This window comes from Ochlerotatus camptorhynchus, unplaced genomic scaffold (assembly GCF_037179485.1).
Source record: "Ochlerotatus camptorhynchus isolate MF236.1 unplaced genomic scaffold, CSIRO-AGI_Acam_v1.1 ptg000101l, whole genome shotgun sequence".
Taxonomy (NCBI): Eukaryota; Metazoa; Arthropoda; class Insecta; order Diptera; family Culicidae; genus Ochlerotatus; species Ochlerotatus camptorhynchus.
This window is the reverse complement of record NW_027040591.1, coordinates 666,082-683,368: the sequence shown is the minus strand read 5'-3', so window position 1 is coordinate 683,368 and position 17,287 is coordinate 666,082. Positions and strand designations below refer to the sequence as shown.

Below are 17,287 nucleotides of genomic sequence, written 5' to 3'. Positions count from 1 at the left end.
ACTGCTTGACGGTCAAGCAGAGAATGATGATCGACTTCAAACAGCTTCCTGGGCAGCAGTTTTATACGGCAACCGGAAGGGGAAAGCTGGCAGACATTTTCAAGCATATGAAACTGTCGAAGTTCGCTACCAAATATCTGGTTTGACAGGCTATCTGTACCTGTGGCTGCCTTTCCTGAAGCAACACGATTGTTCCGTGCTGTTTTGACCGGATTTTGCATGCCGCCAACAACGTACACGTGGTGCACAAGGACAAGATCCCTCCCAACACACCAGAGCTCCACCCAATCGAAAAATACCATTGTCAAGCGGAACCTGAAGAAGACTCGAAAAACTGTTCGAAGCGAGAAGCAGTTTAATGCACACTGGCGTTCTACGACGAAAAGGCCGGAAATTTGGATTCGATCAACTGGAAGCTTAGCTGAATATTTTTTCTGTACTTTATACTAATTAAACTTTAGAAAAGTAATTTGATTTTTTATAGTACAAAAAATGTAATCAATTCACACGCATTCTTTTATGACGAAATTTTGATCGTGTGTGTGTGTGTGTGTGTATTCAATCTAACCCCCACTGGCCGGCAGTGGTATTATGGAAGAAATTTGCTTACAACAATCCTTGATGTTATAATTTGAAGCAAGTTTAATCCGGGAGTTAGAAAGCGATAGCTCTACTGCAGATTCAGCAACCCATTTCAGAATGCCTGGTAATTCACGTCCATTCCGAGGTTACTTTCACATACAATAAGCCTCGCATGTAAACACTACCGTTATCATATGAATAATGGTACTGTAAACACACTTCCAGATTTCAAAATGTGATGTTTCGAAATCTGGCGCGTATTTAGTAATATATGGAAACCTGCATTTATGATTGATTATAAATCAGATGGATCTCACCAAATTCTGCCTCCAAAAAAGGACCGGTTTGTTTACTCGCGGTAATCTAAAAAATCTTCCGCGTTGTTTTTACAACCCAACACGACATTTTGAATCACATTCGAAATTTTTCATTTGCACCGAATTTTTGCTTGACATCTCATTCGCGTGCATCCTCCGGAGGGCAGAACGCCAGCACCAAGAAAAAAAATACCCGGTAAAACTCTTCTTGGGAGGGAGGCAAAGCACCAAAAACAAACGAAATGAAAAACCAACCGACGCGACACCACAGCCACACAGCTACTCGAAACAAATTCTTGTCCCAGATTTTTCACGTTAATTACAATATCACTAAAAAAAACTTCTTAAAACGTGATAGATCTTAATTTACACTTATCCACACGCGAAAACTAATATTTGACGAAATTTTGATCGTAGCACCCTTTAATGTCTATCCTGCTAAAGGCAAAAAATAGCAATGTTTGACGTGTAGATGTAAACCATCCGATCAAAAATTGTTGGAGACGTGAGTTCTTGAGCTGGGACGAGATTAAAAACAACTTGATCACCCATTACAGTGATAGGTGAGATGAGGTATCTCTCACTAGAGACCTTTTCCAGCTAACACAAGGGTTCAGTTGAAGAGTTTTATGAAAACATCTTCTAAAGGGTGATACGGTCAAAATTTGGTCAAGGGAAAACACGTGTAAATCTGTGAAATCGTTTATTTAAAAAATCAAATTAAATTTCTTTTTCAAGTTCAATAAGTATAAAATTCAGGAAAAATATTCAGTTAGCCTTCCGCTTTTCCAAATCCGAATTGCCGGGCCTTACGCTTGACCCCTGCCATCAGATTTTGTACAGCCACCTTGTCCACCTTCTTCGCCGCAGAAAGCCAGTTTACCTTGAACTGCTGCTCGCCCTTAGCAGTTTTTTTGGTCTTCTTTAGGTTCCGCTTGACAATAGCTCAGTATTTCTCAATTGGGCGGAGCTCTGGTTGTTGGGAGGGTTCTTGTCCTTGGGAACCACCTGCACGTTGTTGGCGGCGTACCACTCCATGGCCTTTTTACCGTAATGGCAAGATGCCAAATCCGGCCAAAACAGTACGGAACAACCGTGTTTCTTCAGGAAAGGCAGCAGACGTTTATTCAAACACTCTTTCACGTAAATTTCTTGGTTGACAGGGACTGTGCTATGAAAATGCTGCTTTTCAAGCCACAGGTACAGATGGCTTGCCAAACCAGATATTTCTTTGCGAACTTTGACAGTTTCATGTGCTTGAAAACATCTGCTACCTTTCCCCTTCCTTTTGCCGTATAAAACTCCTGTCCCGGAAGCTGCTTGTAGTCGGCTTTGACGTAGGTTTCGTCGTCCATTACCACGCAGTCAAACTTCGTCAGCATCGTCGTGTACAGCCTCCGGGATCGCGCTTTGGCCGTCGTATTTTGTTTATCATCGCGATTTGGAGTCACTACCTTCTTGTAAGTCGATAGTCCGGCTCGTTTTTTGGCTCGATGCACGGTTGTAGACGATACACCCAGCTTATTTGCGGCATCTCGGAGAGAGAGGTTAGGGTTTCGCTTGAAACTACCGGCAACTCTCTTTGTCGTCTCAGCGGCTTCCGGTTTTCGATTTCCCCCCGATCCAGACTTCCTGGCTGTCGACAAACGTTCCCCAAACACTTTAATTACATTTGTAACGGTTGATTTGGCAACTTTTAGCGATTTTGCCAACTTTGCGTGCGAGTAGCTCGGATTTTCGCGATGCGCGAGCAAAATTTTGATACGCTGCTCTTCTTGCTTGGACGGCATTTTGACAACTGAAGAGTGAATTCCAAAATCAAAATAGGAGCAACATTCTACACACACACACCTTCAAAATGAGGGGTGTTCAGGTTTTTTAAATGCAAAATTGAAAGAAATACGTCAAGTTGATATTGACCAAATTTTTACCGTATCACCCTTTACATAATCAGTTTACCAATGCATCAACTCAATCTTAATGAAAAAGATCCTAATGTAAAAACAGCTAAACAGAAATATTACCAGGATCCTTGGCTTAAAGTTTTTGTAGCAGGCCTGCGAGACCCACTTGGCCTCGTACACACAGCAAAAAAAAAATTAATATTACATCCAAGATGATGCACTTCAATCAGAAACAAAACGAAACTAACGATTTTAAATTGGCTCACCACTTTAGTAGCCTATTGGTCCCAAGCAAACGATTAACGTACCCTATCCTAGTTGAAATTCTATTACTACACTATGTTTGTTTTGATTCGCTATGAAAGTTTGACAGATAACATCAGGGGTGTGTGGATTCATGCAGAACATGCAGGGGTGAGTGAAATAGCTTGGGACTGCTTGGGACCGTTGTTCTGGTACTGAGTGAGCCAAAAATAATAATGATTTTCTTCGGGACCCAGTGGTCTTAGAGTTACCTCTATGCTTCAATCATGCCGAAAATCTCATGTTATTTTTATGGCCACAAAAATAAACAAATGCAGTAAAAGCAGTTTGATGTCAGTTCTTGCATTGTATTGATAATTTTGTCCTTTTTGGCAAGTAATATTACACCATATTTCAGCATCCACTTTGATGTGATATCAATATTAATTTTTTACTGTGCACTTAGAGATGCGTTGAGATTTCACTCAGAAGAAAGCAACTATAACTACTTGAAAAATCCTTCCAAGATACACACACCAAATTCCGGGACTTGACAATCCAGCTTCTCACTCTTCTTAATGTTTTTGATGAATGCCCGTCAAAAATTAGTGGATGGTGTTTGACGGAGTTGACTAAATATGCCAGGATTGCAGAATGATTTTTCTATTTGAATTTGAATTCGATTCAAAGTTTCTACCGCCATTCAGCACCTTGTACAACCATAAACAAACAAGAATATCCATCGCTTAAAGCACGCCGTGGACCCTATTTTCCTACTTTCACAAATATAAACAATTAACAACGCCATTGATGTCAACATTGATTCCGGAATCACTACCAGTCAGATTGATTCCACCCTTTTTTATGGCACAGACCTGTTGGTCCATATTAAGTCAGATTGATGTGATCCTATGTCCTTTTTATTCCACGATTGCTGTTTTTAAAAAAAAAGCTCGTACGCCATTTTCACATGTGACTCTTGAAATCATTGATGTTCACAGAGTTCCACCTAGGGCGATCATTTCCGCTACAATGAAGTCCATCCGCGCAACCGTTGGCTCCGGCACGCATTTCACTACTAACCGGAAGAAGTAGCCCATCTTTTTTTGGGGGTATGACGAATAGCTAACCATCAAGCTGCCCTTCTTGACCATCCTCTCCTTCAGTGTAAGTGTAACCTAAAACAAAGCAACCATTCAGCTATCAACCTGGCGGCGGGTTTATTGATCAATTTACCTTGTACACCTCAGCCCACCATTCGTCGGTTTCGCCTTCCGGGGAGTTCAGCTGAAGTCGCTTCGGAATGAACCAAAAACAAACGTTCGTAAATTGATACGATGACCGAACTGGTTTGAAATAAACATTCCCAGCAATTGTAGCGTGGAAATATGCTGCACAACTCATTGCGTTATTCACGGAGGATTCGAACCAGGCCGAGCCACGTGCCCGTAGCATGAACCACAGCTTGAATGAGTCAATCTGAAAACACAACACCGATAGTAAGCGCATAATGTTTCCCCTTATTAAGTTACCAAAAACAAGCATTATCACCTTTCTGCCACATTGAACACTCATGTCGCCAGTGTCATACGAGACGTCGTAGTACTTATCGATTGAGAACAAATATTCCGCACAAGCCGCGTTGCAACCCGTGAGCAGACCTGCATGTTTGACCAGAAATAATGCACACTGTAACGGAGTTCCTAGCATCTTCTGGGGACACATCGACAGTGAATCCGCACGCTCCAGCCCGGCCAGTAACGGTTTATGAAGCTCGGAGAAGATAGCTGCTCCACCCCATGCTGCCTGTTTTCGGATTTTGGATGAATTATCCAAAGCAAAAGTATTAGCTAATAAACTAATGGCCCGTTCGTGATGTCACGCGTAAACCTACATCAACGTGCAGCCAGATTCGGTACCGCTGACAAATATCAGCGATCCGGTTCAAATCATCGAACGCACCGAACACCGTCGTCCCGGCCGTCACCGATACGACTAGTGGCTTCGATCCCCCGGCAATGGCATCCACGATGGCCGCTTCTAGCTGGGCGGGCTCAATTCGGGACGTGTCATCCGTCTTGACTTTCAGCACGTTTTCCTCGCCCAGACCCAGCCAGTTGGCGCTCTTTGTGACACTGTAGTGAGACTTGATGGGAAAGGGGTTATTCGTGTCTTGGGTCTGATTGGATCGCATTTTCAGCAGGGCGTTTGTTCATTGGACGCTTGATTTATTCGGAAGTCTCTGCTAGCATAACATTCAACTGAAATACTGATGTGGCTATATTTAACCAACACTCGCAATAAATCCTGATTGAAGTTACAAAAATGGCAAAGGTTCGATATTTTCAAAGTAGATATATTTGTACAAACTATATAAAATGAGTGCTAAGAAACTGCTCAGTGCAAAGTTGGAGTGCTGAGTGAATTATTCCCACCCAACCATGAGCATTAGTAAAAAGCATTAAATAAGCTTCAATGCAGCTCTGCTAGGGCTAACAAGTCATAAGTCAATCATCAAATATACTGTATTAACAATATAGTTCACTCTTTTGTTTTTCAAGAGACACGATTTTTGGCAAGCGCGCCTTTGAGTCAGTGTATTATAGGGATGCTTCAAATCTACAACAGAGATTTTAATCATAACTTGTTTAAACAATTATTCTCGCATTACAATAGGTATCTACAAGCCTTATCAATGGCCCTTATTACGAGTGTTACTTCACGGTGAAAACGAAGTGAAGTGACCAGTTGTCACTCACGGTGAAGTTATTGCCGTATAAATCAAATGAGAATCACTTGATCGTGAGTGATAAGTCAAGACCAACAATTGAAATGGCATCAACTCGATTTTGTAAACAAACCTTGTAAGGCCATTTTCTCGCCAATCGGGTAGAGGAAAATTTCCCCTACCTGTTCATTCTGTTGGTTGCCTTGGCGGACTTCGGTTCGCGAGTAAATGTTGTAAGGCCATTTGTTTGTTTACAAAATGGAGTTGAGGCCTTTTTAATCGTTGGTCTTGAAGTTGCCTTTTCACCGTGAAGTGACATCGGTAATAAGGGTCAATGTGCACAGCTTTTTTTTTCCTGATTCTAATTAATGTAATTAAATTATGTATATTTTTCATGCGTAATAATTGTAACTCACTCATCCTTCGACTCTAATCAAATGCATGTTGATTGCTTTTACTGACAATAGATGGTGTGTCAAACAGGAAGCTTCTGTCCCCTGCGTGATGTATGGAAAATCTTAGAGTGAACTATATTGTTAATATAGTATATTTGCAATCATGTTAATACGAAACCTTTAATAACCATTGTTCAGTACTTACAAGCATGCTTGGTATGCGCAGTTTTACACATAACATTTCGGTAGTTAAAGAAAATGATCAGTTGATGAAACTTGGTTTGGCGATATGGCGGCAACAACTCACAAATGGATGGAATCCTGGTAATACCAACAATCGATACGAAACTTACGATTTTAAATTGGTTCACTACTTGACTGCCTATTGGTCCCAAGCAAATCGACCCATTTTAGTATAAATTCCAGTACTACACTATGTTTGTTTTGATTCGCTATGAAAGTTTGACAGATAAAATGAGGGGTTAGTGGATTTTCCTAAGTTTCGAGGGGTGAATCGATTAGCTTGGGACCGAAGATAGTACCAGAGCTGAGCCAAAAAGTTGAGCTCGTTTCTTCGGGACCTTCTGGTCTTAGAGTTACCTCTATGCCCATACTGCTATGATCCGCAACCGGAGCAACGGAAGATACAGACAACACGACGACGACCGGGTGGATTTAATATGAATCTTTGAAAACCAACGCAGGAGTACAGAAACTGCCACGGAATTGGGATGTTTATGCACTTCTGTATTGACTTCCAGATGTTTCAAGGATTTTGAAGCAAAACATTGCCTGTTGAAGAGCTTACATTTTCTGTTTTATTCGACATTGGACATGCTCATCCTCATCTTCACCATCGACATCATCCAATATCGAAAGGTTGTGCGGCGACGTAGGCAGTCCAGTCTAGCTGGAGCAGATATTTGCATTTACTACACGCAGAGAAAATTGACCTTATTGAACCAAAAAAAATATTATTGAAATATTTTGCAATGTCAAATATAACTTTTTTTGAATTCAATATTTATATTTTGTAGCTTCAAAAATGTTTTTTGTTGTTTTCATTGCAAATTCTGAAAACAAATATATTATAGATTCAATAAAATATATTTTTGTCTTCAAATATTATTTTAACTACTTTTTAAAAATATATTGTAAATTTAAAAGCAACACTTTTCCAAAACATACACAGGCTCATTTTGTCAATGTATGTGTGTGTTTTCAATGCCTGTGCATGCTCGGCTTCCCAGTCTCGTCGGAAGAAGTTCTTTTTGAACAAGTTGCTTTCTTTGTAAGGAATTCAGTATTTGCATTTTAATACGTGTTTTAACGATTTTTTTCCCCAATTCCAGCAAATCAATACACCGTGGAAACGTTGCCCGTTTCGAAACGCAAACTATTAATTTACATACCGTTAATGAGAGGTCATAATTTCGGTATTTTATGTATAATTGATAAACTTATTTAATCACTATTTGTACCGTTTGTTAATAAATAGAAAATGAAACCAAAAACAATTTTTAAATTTATTGAAAATTATTTCTCGAATAGAAAAACTGCTAAAATTAAAAATTAAAATATTTATGCCAAACCAATTTTATTTTTAAATTATTAAAAACAATTTGTTATTTGCAGCAATTTTTTTTTGAATAAAAAAAAGTTATTGTTGGTAGCAACTTTTTTTTTTTTATCAAAAAAAGATTTTGTCTGTTTGAAAATAAATATTGTAAATTCAACAAAATATATTTTTAATTGCGTTTTTGACAGATTTTGAAAACAACAATATTTTATGTCCGAACAATAAAGATTTATTGTTGAATTCAATAAAAAAAGTTATTAGCCGGGGAATGATAATTTTTGTTGTTGTTTTTAATACATAATATCATTGAAATTAAAAAACTTTTTTCTGCGTGTAGCACTTCTACGGATTGATTTCGTACGGTCAGCAGGGGACGATTTTGGGAAAATTTTAATGTGACGAATTGATTTCTTGTGTCATCCATTTCGCCCTCCAGTAGCTCCTGGGTGGTGATCCGATTTTTGGAAATCTTGTCAGCGGATTTCCTCAACGTCCACGAATGGGTTCTCGAAGAACAACAACACGAAAAGTGTCACACAGAGAGCCCACATTTCCAGTTCAGGGCAGGAGTAGCGGTTGCCTAGCAACACTTTCAGACTGCAGTACTCGGTCGTGCCGTAGAAGGTAGAAAAAAAAATTTCCCTTCCTGTACGAACGTCGCCGATCCGAAGTCAATCAGCTTGATATGGAAATAATGATCGATGATGTTCCGGTGCAGAATTTTCAATGAGTGCATTCCCAATGTTCCTCACCAGCGTGTAATGTTTGCTGTACTATAGAGGTAACTCTAAGACCACTGGGTCCCGAAGAAAATCATTATTATTTTTGGCTCACTCAGTACCAGAACAACGGTCCCAAGCAGTCCCAAGCTATTTCACTCACCCCTGCATGTTCTGCATGAATCCACACACCCCTGATGTTATCTGTCAAACTTTCATAGCGAATCAAAACAAACATAGTGTAGTAATAGAATTTCAACTAGAATAGGGTACGTTAATCGTTTGCTTGGGACCAATAGGCTACTAAAGTGGTGAGCCAATTTAAAATCGTTAGTTTCGTATTGATTGTTGGCTGTACTCTCCGTGGATCAAATCTTCATCGCACTTCGACATACGGGAGAAGGAACTGGGCTGCGCAGCAGCAGTATTCTTGATGGGCTGCCCATTCTGTTGATCTGGCGTTGACGTGACCATTCTCTTCGACTGCTCGTACGGTTTGATATACAAACAAAACATTTGAATTGTCAAAATACCGGGCTGCCAAACATAAAATTATTCACACACAAAAAATGAGTCCGATGACATGGCACTCTTGGTATAGCGCGGCACACTTGAGGCACTCTGGCGCAAAATAAGTGTGTAGAGTGACAACCCTTGGGGCAAGACAGCTTTCGAGCATGGGTATAATCAGAGTTAATTTTGAGTAACTCTGAGTAACTCGCATTGCTCAACAACATTTACACATAGCAACCTGGTTGTTGTGTTGAAATCGATGCTGTCAAGCAAAGATAATTCAGTGGCAACATTTCAAAGGGGCGTTATTGCATTTGTAAATTTGTAATACGCATTTCAACATTTTAAGCGGTGCCCTTTCAAACTAAAACTTAACCGAGAAGATATTTAGGCAATGGAAAGGCAACTGCACTTTCGTATAGCACGCTGCGAAACATTAGCAACTACATAATACGGATTCTGATGGACAATCACAAGAAGGATTCAGGACAGTCCCAGAGGGATTCTGGACAATCCCTAGAAGACTTCGGACAATCTCTGGAACGATTCCAGTCAATTGAAAAGGGGATTTATGACAGTCTCCGGAGGGACTCCGAACTAGCCTAGGGGTGATTCAAGACAGTTTTCAGAAAACATTCCATACACTCGCAGTACGGCTTCTGAAGGGAGGGTTCTGAACAATTCTAAGTAGCATGACAAAAAAGAGATCCCTTCGACGATCGCTCATGTAAGTGTTGGAATAGAATCAACTATGAAGTTGGCCAAAACTGATCTTAATATTGTGACCCGGGATGAGCAGCTACATAAAGGCCGTTCGTCAATGTTCCATTTGTGCTAACTGTGGATCATCACAACAACACCAGGCGATGAAAATTTAACCCGTTTCTGATCACAAATTTCAACTGTCTTTTTCTTAGAGCAGGAAGTTTGTTGTGACAATTGACCATTACTCTGACTTTTTCTAGCAAAATATTCTCGGAGATGTATATCGATCTTCCATTACGGAAGCTTGTAAATTTTATTTTGCTGGTCACTGTACACCTCAATTAAAAATAATTTGTAATGTTGAATTTCCTCAAGCCAGAAACTAATTCAACAGAACAAGAAGCCTCTTTCTTCGATTTTGAGAGGTTGAGTATTAATCTTCTCGTAATATTGGTACAAATTCCAACTTCTTTGGTCTTGAAATCACACCACCACATCACGAAAAACTTTGAAGATCATCAATCCCTAGAAAACAAAAGATGCCCCTGGCCTGGACAAAAGCAATGTAACTCGGATCTTTTAATAGACGAAAAGTTAATATTGAAATTTCATGGACATTATGCTTTATTAAAGCTGATAATCTGACGCCAAATGCTAAATTTTATCTTGATTGAAAATATTTAAACAAAACATTCTGTCAGACGGTGGTTGTTTTCAGAACATCTTATGATGAAAAATACAAGGCTACTTTGTTAATTTTTGAGTAAATATGAGCAACTCAAATTTACTCGCAGCAAATATATTTACTCCGAGTACAGCTGTCTTGCCCCTTGGTGACAACCCCTTGAGGTAATCTTAAAATAAAAACGAAGTTGGCTCACTATTTGACTAGCCTATTGGTCCCAAGATCGATTAACGTACCCCAATCTAGGCAAAATTCTAGTACTACACTATGTTTGTTTTGATTCGCTATGAAAGTTTGACAGATAAAATGAGGGGTTCGTGGATTTTCTTATGTTTCGATGGGTGCATCGATTAACTTGGGACCGAAGAGAGTACCAGAGCTGAGCCAAAAAGTTGAGCACGATTCTTCGGGACCTTCTAGTCTTAGAGTTACCTCTATGTTACTACTAAAGATTAAAGGTACCCTCCTCTCGACACATTTCTCCGCTCTAAGAGCGAGCATCTCCTCTCGCACAGCATCAAATCTAGGACATCCGAAGACCACGTGCTCTGGTGATGATTCCACATTCCCACACTCCGGACAGAAGGGGAACGTTGTGTGTCCGAACCTGAAGCAACCATGACCAGACAGAAACTGCGTCAATTGGAAGTTGACTTCTCCATGCTTCCTGTTCACCCAGGTCGAAAGAATCGGTATTAGCCTGTGTGTCCATCTACCTTTTTCCGCTGCATCCCACTCCTGCTTAGCCGTCCACACCGTTCTCACCATTTTTCGTACTCCTCTGGTTCCTCTCCTCGTATAGCACTCGTAGTCCTCCGCCAAGGTGATGCCGATTGGGATAACGCATACTGTATCCGTCGAAATGGTTCTGCTCAATTTCCTTTGGTTCTGCTACGTTTTCAGCGCTTCAATCCAGGTTGGACTCCGTACCTTAGTATTGATGAGGACACACTAGCCAGAAGACGCCTCTTGCTGCTGCTTGGACCAGAATTGTTCGGCATGATTCTGGCTATTGCGTTGATGACCTTCACCGCCTTCTCGCAAGCATATTCGATGTGGCTGTTAAAGTTTAGCCGGTCGTCGATCATCACTCCCAGATACTTCAGCACGCGCTTCGAAACAATGGCGTGCTCTTCAACGGAGATTTCTGCCCGCTGAACTCTTTACAGTTAGTGATCAACATCACTTCTGTTTTGTGGTGGGCTATCTGCATCATCGCTCCTTGCGTCCAGTTACCAATCGTATCTATCGCCTCAGCCGCCAGCATTTCCACTTCTTCCAGAGTCTCACCTGTTACCGTCAAGACGACATCGTCCGCAAAGCCAACGATCTCAACTCAACTCCTTTGGGCAGCTTGAGCGTCAGCATGCCATTCCGTTCCACAGCGTGAGACCTAGAATGGAGCCTTGTCGAACTCCCGCCGTGATCCTAAGCGATTTCTGCCCAGTGTCTGTCTCGTAGACCAGGACCCGGTTCTGGAAGTAACTACTTAGAATCCTGCAGCGGTAGTCTGGAACCCTCATTTTATGGAGCGCCTTGGCGATGGCCTCCCAGCTGACGCTATTGAATGCATTCTTCACATCAATCGTAATCACGGCGCAGTATCGATCTCCTCTCCACCTAGCTCTCCGCTTCTGTTTGGAAGCTTTCTCGGCTCTGTCAATCACTGTCCAAATTGCATCCACCGTCGATCTCCCTTTCCGGAATCCAAACTGCCTCTCCGACAATCCGTGTTCACCAAGAGCTTTCCGACGGTATCCAGCAAGCTTATTAGCCTATACGATTCAGGATCCCCCGGCGGTTTTCCGGTCTTCGGCAGCAGCACAAGCTTTTGTACCTTCCATCTATCAGGGAACTGATCCAGACATTTCTGCAGCACCATCCTGAACATGTCCGGGAACGTCTGGATCGCCGTCTTCAACGTCACGTTGGGAATTCCATCCGGGCCGGGAGCTTTCTTCGCCTTCAACCCTTTCGCTGCTGCTAGGAGTTCCTGGTTGGAGACTTGTTCAACGTTGTCTCCATCTTCCTCGCAATATGGTGTAGGTGGCCAGGTCGTTGGATCATGCTGTGGGAAAAGTCCCTCCACGATGACTTTCAGCTTATTGGGGCACATTTCAACTGGCATTGTTGGACGTCTGATCTTCGCCATCGCGACTCGATATGCGTTGTCCCAAGGGTTGGCATCGGCATCTCGGCACAGCTCCTTGAAACTGTTTGACTTGCTCAGGTTTATCTTACGTTTTAGTACAGCCCTGGCCGTTCGGAACACTACCTTGCGCTCCTCTCTGTCTGCTTCAGTTCTTGCTCTCTGAACGCTCTTGAATCTCTGACTACTTCTATAGTTGAGGCAAGAGCTGCCTCAGTACCAAAATGCGATTATAATAGACGACGATCTTCAGCTCTTGATCCGTTTGAAAAATGTCAGTAGGAGGCAATATCAAAGAACACGCGATCCTGGCATGAAATTTATCTGGCGGGATTTGCAAAAACAAACTAAAAAGAAATTCTCTCCCCTGATGAACAAAACTATCGAAAATAATGTTTCAAAATTAGACCAGAGATCCAAACCCTTTTGGAAGCTATCAAAAATTTTGAAAAAAAAACTTCCAAAGCTCCAGCGCGTAAAGAAGGTGGTAAAATTTTGATCACTTATTCGGAAAAAGCTTAGAAACTTTCTAAGTAGTTTGAGAGTTTCCATAATTTCAGTTTGGGTCTTACTAGTCCTATTGATAACCAGGTTGCTCGGGATTATCCGAATATTTTCTCTCGGGAAAATATGTTAGATAATTCCTGGCGGACTGATTTGGATGAAGTAAGATCTATAACTGAAATGCTTCAAAATATGAAAGCTCCAGGTGATGATGGATTTTTTATATTCTCATAAAAAAACTCCCAGAGAGTACTTTGTCGAAAACCTTAGTAAAACTATTTAACAGATGCTTCCATTAGGCATACTTTCCTGATAAATGGACAGATGCAAAGGTTGTTCCAATTTTGAAGCCGTTTAAAAAAACAGCTGAAGCGTCTAGTCCAATAAGTTTGCTGTCTTCCTTAAGTAAACTTTTTGAAAAGATAACTTTGAATAGAATGATGCTTTACATCAATATGAACTCAATTTTTGCAGATTCAACTACTTATCAACCCTTAAGAGTAACCAATTTAATTCGCTCAAACAAATCTGAAGGCTGCTCAACTGGAGTTGCTAAAATGAAAAAGTTTAATTTTTCTCTATATTTTACGAAATTAGTTCAAAATTATTTAACTGGCAGAACTCTGCAGGTAAATTATCAAAATTTCAAATCTGATCGACTACCTGTTAGAGCAGGAGTTCCTCAGGGTAGCATTCTTGGGCCTATATTGTATAACATTTTCACTTCGGACCTCCCTGATTTGCCTCAGGGTTGCCACAAATCTTTGTTCGACACAGGCTTTTCCACTAAAGGAATAAGTCTTCGTGTTATTTGCAGCAGACTATAGAAAAGTTTATATATTGTCTCTTCTTATTTACAAAAATGGAACGCTTCCAAAACTCAACTTATAATATTTTCACATACCTAAGCCTAAGTAGAGCTTCCTTTTTGAAACCTAGTAGTAGTCACATAGTCTCTATGAACGGAGTTCCAATTTCCTGGTCAAGTCAAGTGAAATATCTTGGATTAGAACTTGACCAAAAATTAACTTTTAAAAATCACATTGAGGGCACTCAAGCCAAATGTAACAAATATATAAAATGTTTGTTTCCTCTTATAAACAGGAAATCCAAACTTTGCCAGACGAATAAACTTCTAATATTTAAACAAGTTTTTAGATCGACCATACTTTACGCTGTGCCAATACGGTCTAGTTGTTACACTACCAGGAAAAAAGCACTTCAAAGGATTCAGAACAAAGTTCTGAAGATGATTTTGAAGTGGCCTCCCTGGTACTACCGAAGTACATAGAATTTCGAATGTTGAGACTTTAGAACAAATGTCCAACAAAATAATTAATAATTTCAGGCACCTAGGTTAAAATGAAATGTAATTTGCTTTGAATTTTGAACAAATAAATAGTTTTAAAAAATAAGGTTTTATCGAACACTGGCAACTCTTCCAATTCCACATACGAACGCTATGAGATAGGTACAATCACGTCATCTACCGCTCAAAGGTAAATGCTTCGACTGATTTTGTCAGTAAAGATTACATCCTCAGAAGAAAGGTTTGCTAAATTTTGTATGCGTTGCTTCCACCTTCGCTCAAGTGCAGCGCTACTGTATCTGTCGTTTGGATTCTGACAAAGTTGTCTGTCTTCTTGATATAATGTTTTCGGTTTTATACAACACTATGCATTCTGGAAAAACTTGCTTGTACGTTGCAGTCAATTGCAACTGACATTACATTTGTTTTATAAAAACTGACATTATGTTTGTTTTATAAAACATATGCAGTGGATGCAATAAATCCAACCTTACATTGGCTGTAAGAGAAATATGTTTGGCGTATACATGTAATACTCACGTCCTCAGATGTGAAAATTTTCAACTGCTGTTGTCCATACATTCCATGCTTTTTGATTTTCGGCAACAACTTATGCCTAGCCATAGCAATAGCATACCTTTAAATAGATAGACCGAACATAAAATCACATAATTAACCGTCATTAAAATGAGCTTACATATTGGCTATCGATCCACCGGGAGTGAAAACACCTTCCCCACCTTCAAATCCACAACGCTTCAAAAAGTATTCCAAAGTAATTGATTCCACCAAAGAAAACACCGGAGCAGCTTCGTACGTATATCTGAGAATTGGGAAACCCAGTAATTATTGTTGAACAGAGAAAACATCTTTTTTTTTCATAAACCAACTGGCACGCATTGAGAGCATCGGTCACCCAAGAAGCGGCGAGTCCCAGCAAGTCCGGTCCAGCGTACATTTCGTTATGATAGTTTGGGTGGGCAGTTTTTATCGAATACTTGACGATTTTTCGTAAAACTTCTTCCCGTGCCGCAGCATTCAGCGTCGATGAGTCGCTGGGTAATTCCAAACTAAGGATGCTCTGAGGGAGGGGTTGAGCGTTAATTGAACGGTAGAATTTTAAACTTAATAAAAACAATACTACCTTCAAATCTTTGGGACGTTCGAATGGGAAAATAACATCCTCGGCGGCTGGGTTGAAAACGTTTTCCGTCTGGAGAATTTGATAAACTTTTGACAACAGATCCAGCTCATCCATCGTGAAATAAAAATTGCAACAGAAAAAAAAACGCTGAGCTGAAGCTTGTCCGCTGAAAATGAGAACTGAAGTGAGCCCCAAATTTACTGCTACTAATTTTAAATTAGCCACATTATCACCCTGAAGAAGAATAACGAATCTTTAATTGATGGCGTTATCACCAAAGTGCAATAAAACAATTTGCTCGCTTCGCGAAAACGATCTGTTTCTATTAGACGGCTCATGGTGGTTCCTAAATGTGTTTATACTGAACTTCATAGTAATTCGACGGATTGCACGCGTAATTGCATGCTTTAATAAACCATTCAATTTAACGTATTATTTTCTCCATTCGATTATATCACATCCCGATAGTGAAAACAAACACGTGTTTCCGAACATGGCCTGCAGATTTCCATGCATTCATTCTGTAACTTGCATGAAAGAAAATCCGAACAACGGTTGTAAATTGGAATGAACAACAGCTTCATTCATATCCGCTTGCGCGATTAGTAAACGCAATTTAATAACAGTACTTCCCGTACTCACCACGGTCACACCCTTGCACTGAGACTGAAAGCTCAGTCTCAGTGAGAGGCGAGCGCGAGAGAGCGCCAAACAGTGGGGAAATCGTGACGCATGGTTGGTAAACAAACCAGCGAAGCATGGCGTGGTCGTCGTTCGTATGATTCAATCGTTCTCTCGCATGCTCTTGCATCGTGACGGTCTATGCTTCAACCATCACTAGCGGAACCCGCCGGAGAAGAATCACTCGATGTGGTTTCTCATTGAATTGTTAAGACTGTGCTTCACAGGATCATTTCTGTAGGCAAGTTTTCACCACAAGTTTTTTCCGAAAGGAAAAGATTTCCACCCACGATGAGGAGACGCAGTGTCCAGCCTGGAGCGTGAAACTTGGTCGAGATTTGGTCTATCTGTTTCAGATAGATCGCTCTTCCTCTGAAGATCGGCTCTTTCGCAAGGTTTGGACGCATTCTGAGTGGTGTTTTTTGATTATATTTTAAACCCATAACAAGAAAGAAACATTCAATCCGCCAATGTCAACGATCAATCGCGGCTACGTCGGGAGATGAAGATGGATTTTAATCCATCTTCGTGAAAGAAATAATTGCGTCTAACAACAACAACGACTTTAAAGATGACATAGTTTTCAGTGATGTAAATTCAGGGAAGAAATTGCACGGCGTGTATTAGGGATTTCTTTAGAAAAAAAACTAAAAAGGAGGACATTTATTTGGGTTCTGGAGAATTTTTATCACCAAAGGAGAGAAATTCAATTTAAAAATAATGTTTTGAAAATTTGTGCGCACATTTTTTTTTTTATTTAAATAGGTAATTAAATCAATGATAGAAGGTATTTTACTAAGCCTGATTTGATGAACAAATATTTAATATCAATTTGTATGTAACGGTTTTAGACAAAACAATCTTAAGTACTCAATGCCTAACATGTATTTTAAAATTGGGATAATTTAGTCAGGGCTGGTAGCGAGTCACTTTTTTCAAGCCAGTCACTAAAAAGTCTCCTTTTTAAGGCCAAGTTACTTTTTATTGTAATCAGTTACTATTTTCAACTTTTTACCTTCAACCTTCATGCACTGCTTTGTTTAGGATCTGATAGTCAAACCGATGCCTACATTTTGATCTAATTTTCGAACAATTCGAAGAAGCTTTAATTGTCTTTCTATATCTACAGG

The 17,287-nt window shown here is 40.3% G+C and overlaps 1 protein-coding gene and 1 non-coding gene across 2 annotated transcripts; one reads left to right on the top strand and one right to left on the bottom strand.

The window, feature by feature from the left end:
- Positions 1–4,034: 4,034 nt before the first annotated feature.
- LOC135699014 (acidic amino acid decarboxylase GADL1-like) lies at positions 4,035–15,628 on the bottom strand. Its single transcript, XM_065219193.1, has 8 exons — positions 15,477–15,628; positions 15,223–15,413; positions 15,030–15,155; positions 14,873–14,969; positions 4,941–5,192; positions 4,598–4,852; positions 4,283–4,525; positions 4,035–4,224 (listed from the first exon to the last, which is right to left on the bottom strand). The coding sequence occupies exons 1-8, from the start codon at positions 15,588–15,590 to the stop codon at positions 4,042–4,044; spliced, it is 1,461 nt and encodes a 486-aa protein (XP_065075265.1). The 5' UTR covers positions 15,591–15,628; the 3' UTR covers positions 4,035–4,041.
- Positions 15,629–16,367: 739 nt separating this feature from the next.
- LOC135699032 (small nucleolar RNA U3) lies at positions 16,368–16,574 on the top strand. Its single transcript, XR_010517510.1, has one exon. It is a non-coding gene; the product is annotated as a small nucleolar RNA U3 (small nucleolar RNA).
- The last annotated feature ends 713 nt before the right edge of the window (positions 16,575–17,287 follow it).

Coding starts and splice junctions, on each gene's coding strand:
- LOC135699014 (XM_065219193.1), bottom strand. CDS start 15,590: ATGGATGAGCTGGATCTGTTGTCAAAAGTTTATCAAATTCTCCAGACG. Junction 4,853..4,940: donor GAATCTGGCTGCACGTTGAT/GTAGGTTTACGC, acceptor ATCCGAAAACAG/GCAGCATGGGGTGGAGCAGC. Junction 4,526..4,597: donor GTGTTCAATGTGGCAGAAAG/GTGATAATGCTT, acceptor TTGTGTTTTCAG/ATTGACTCATTCAAGCTGTG.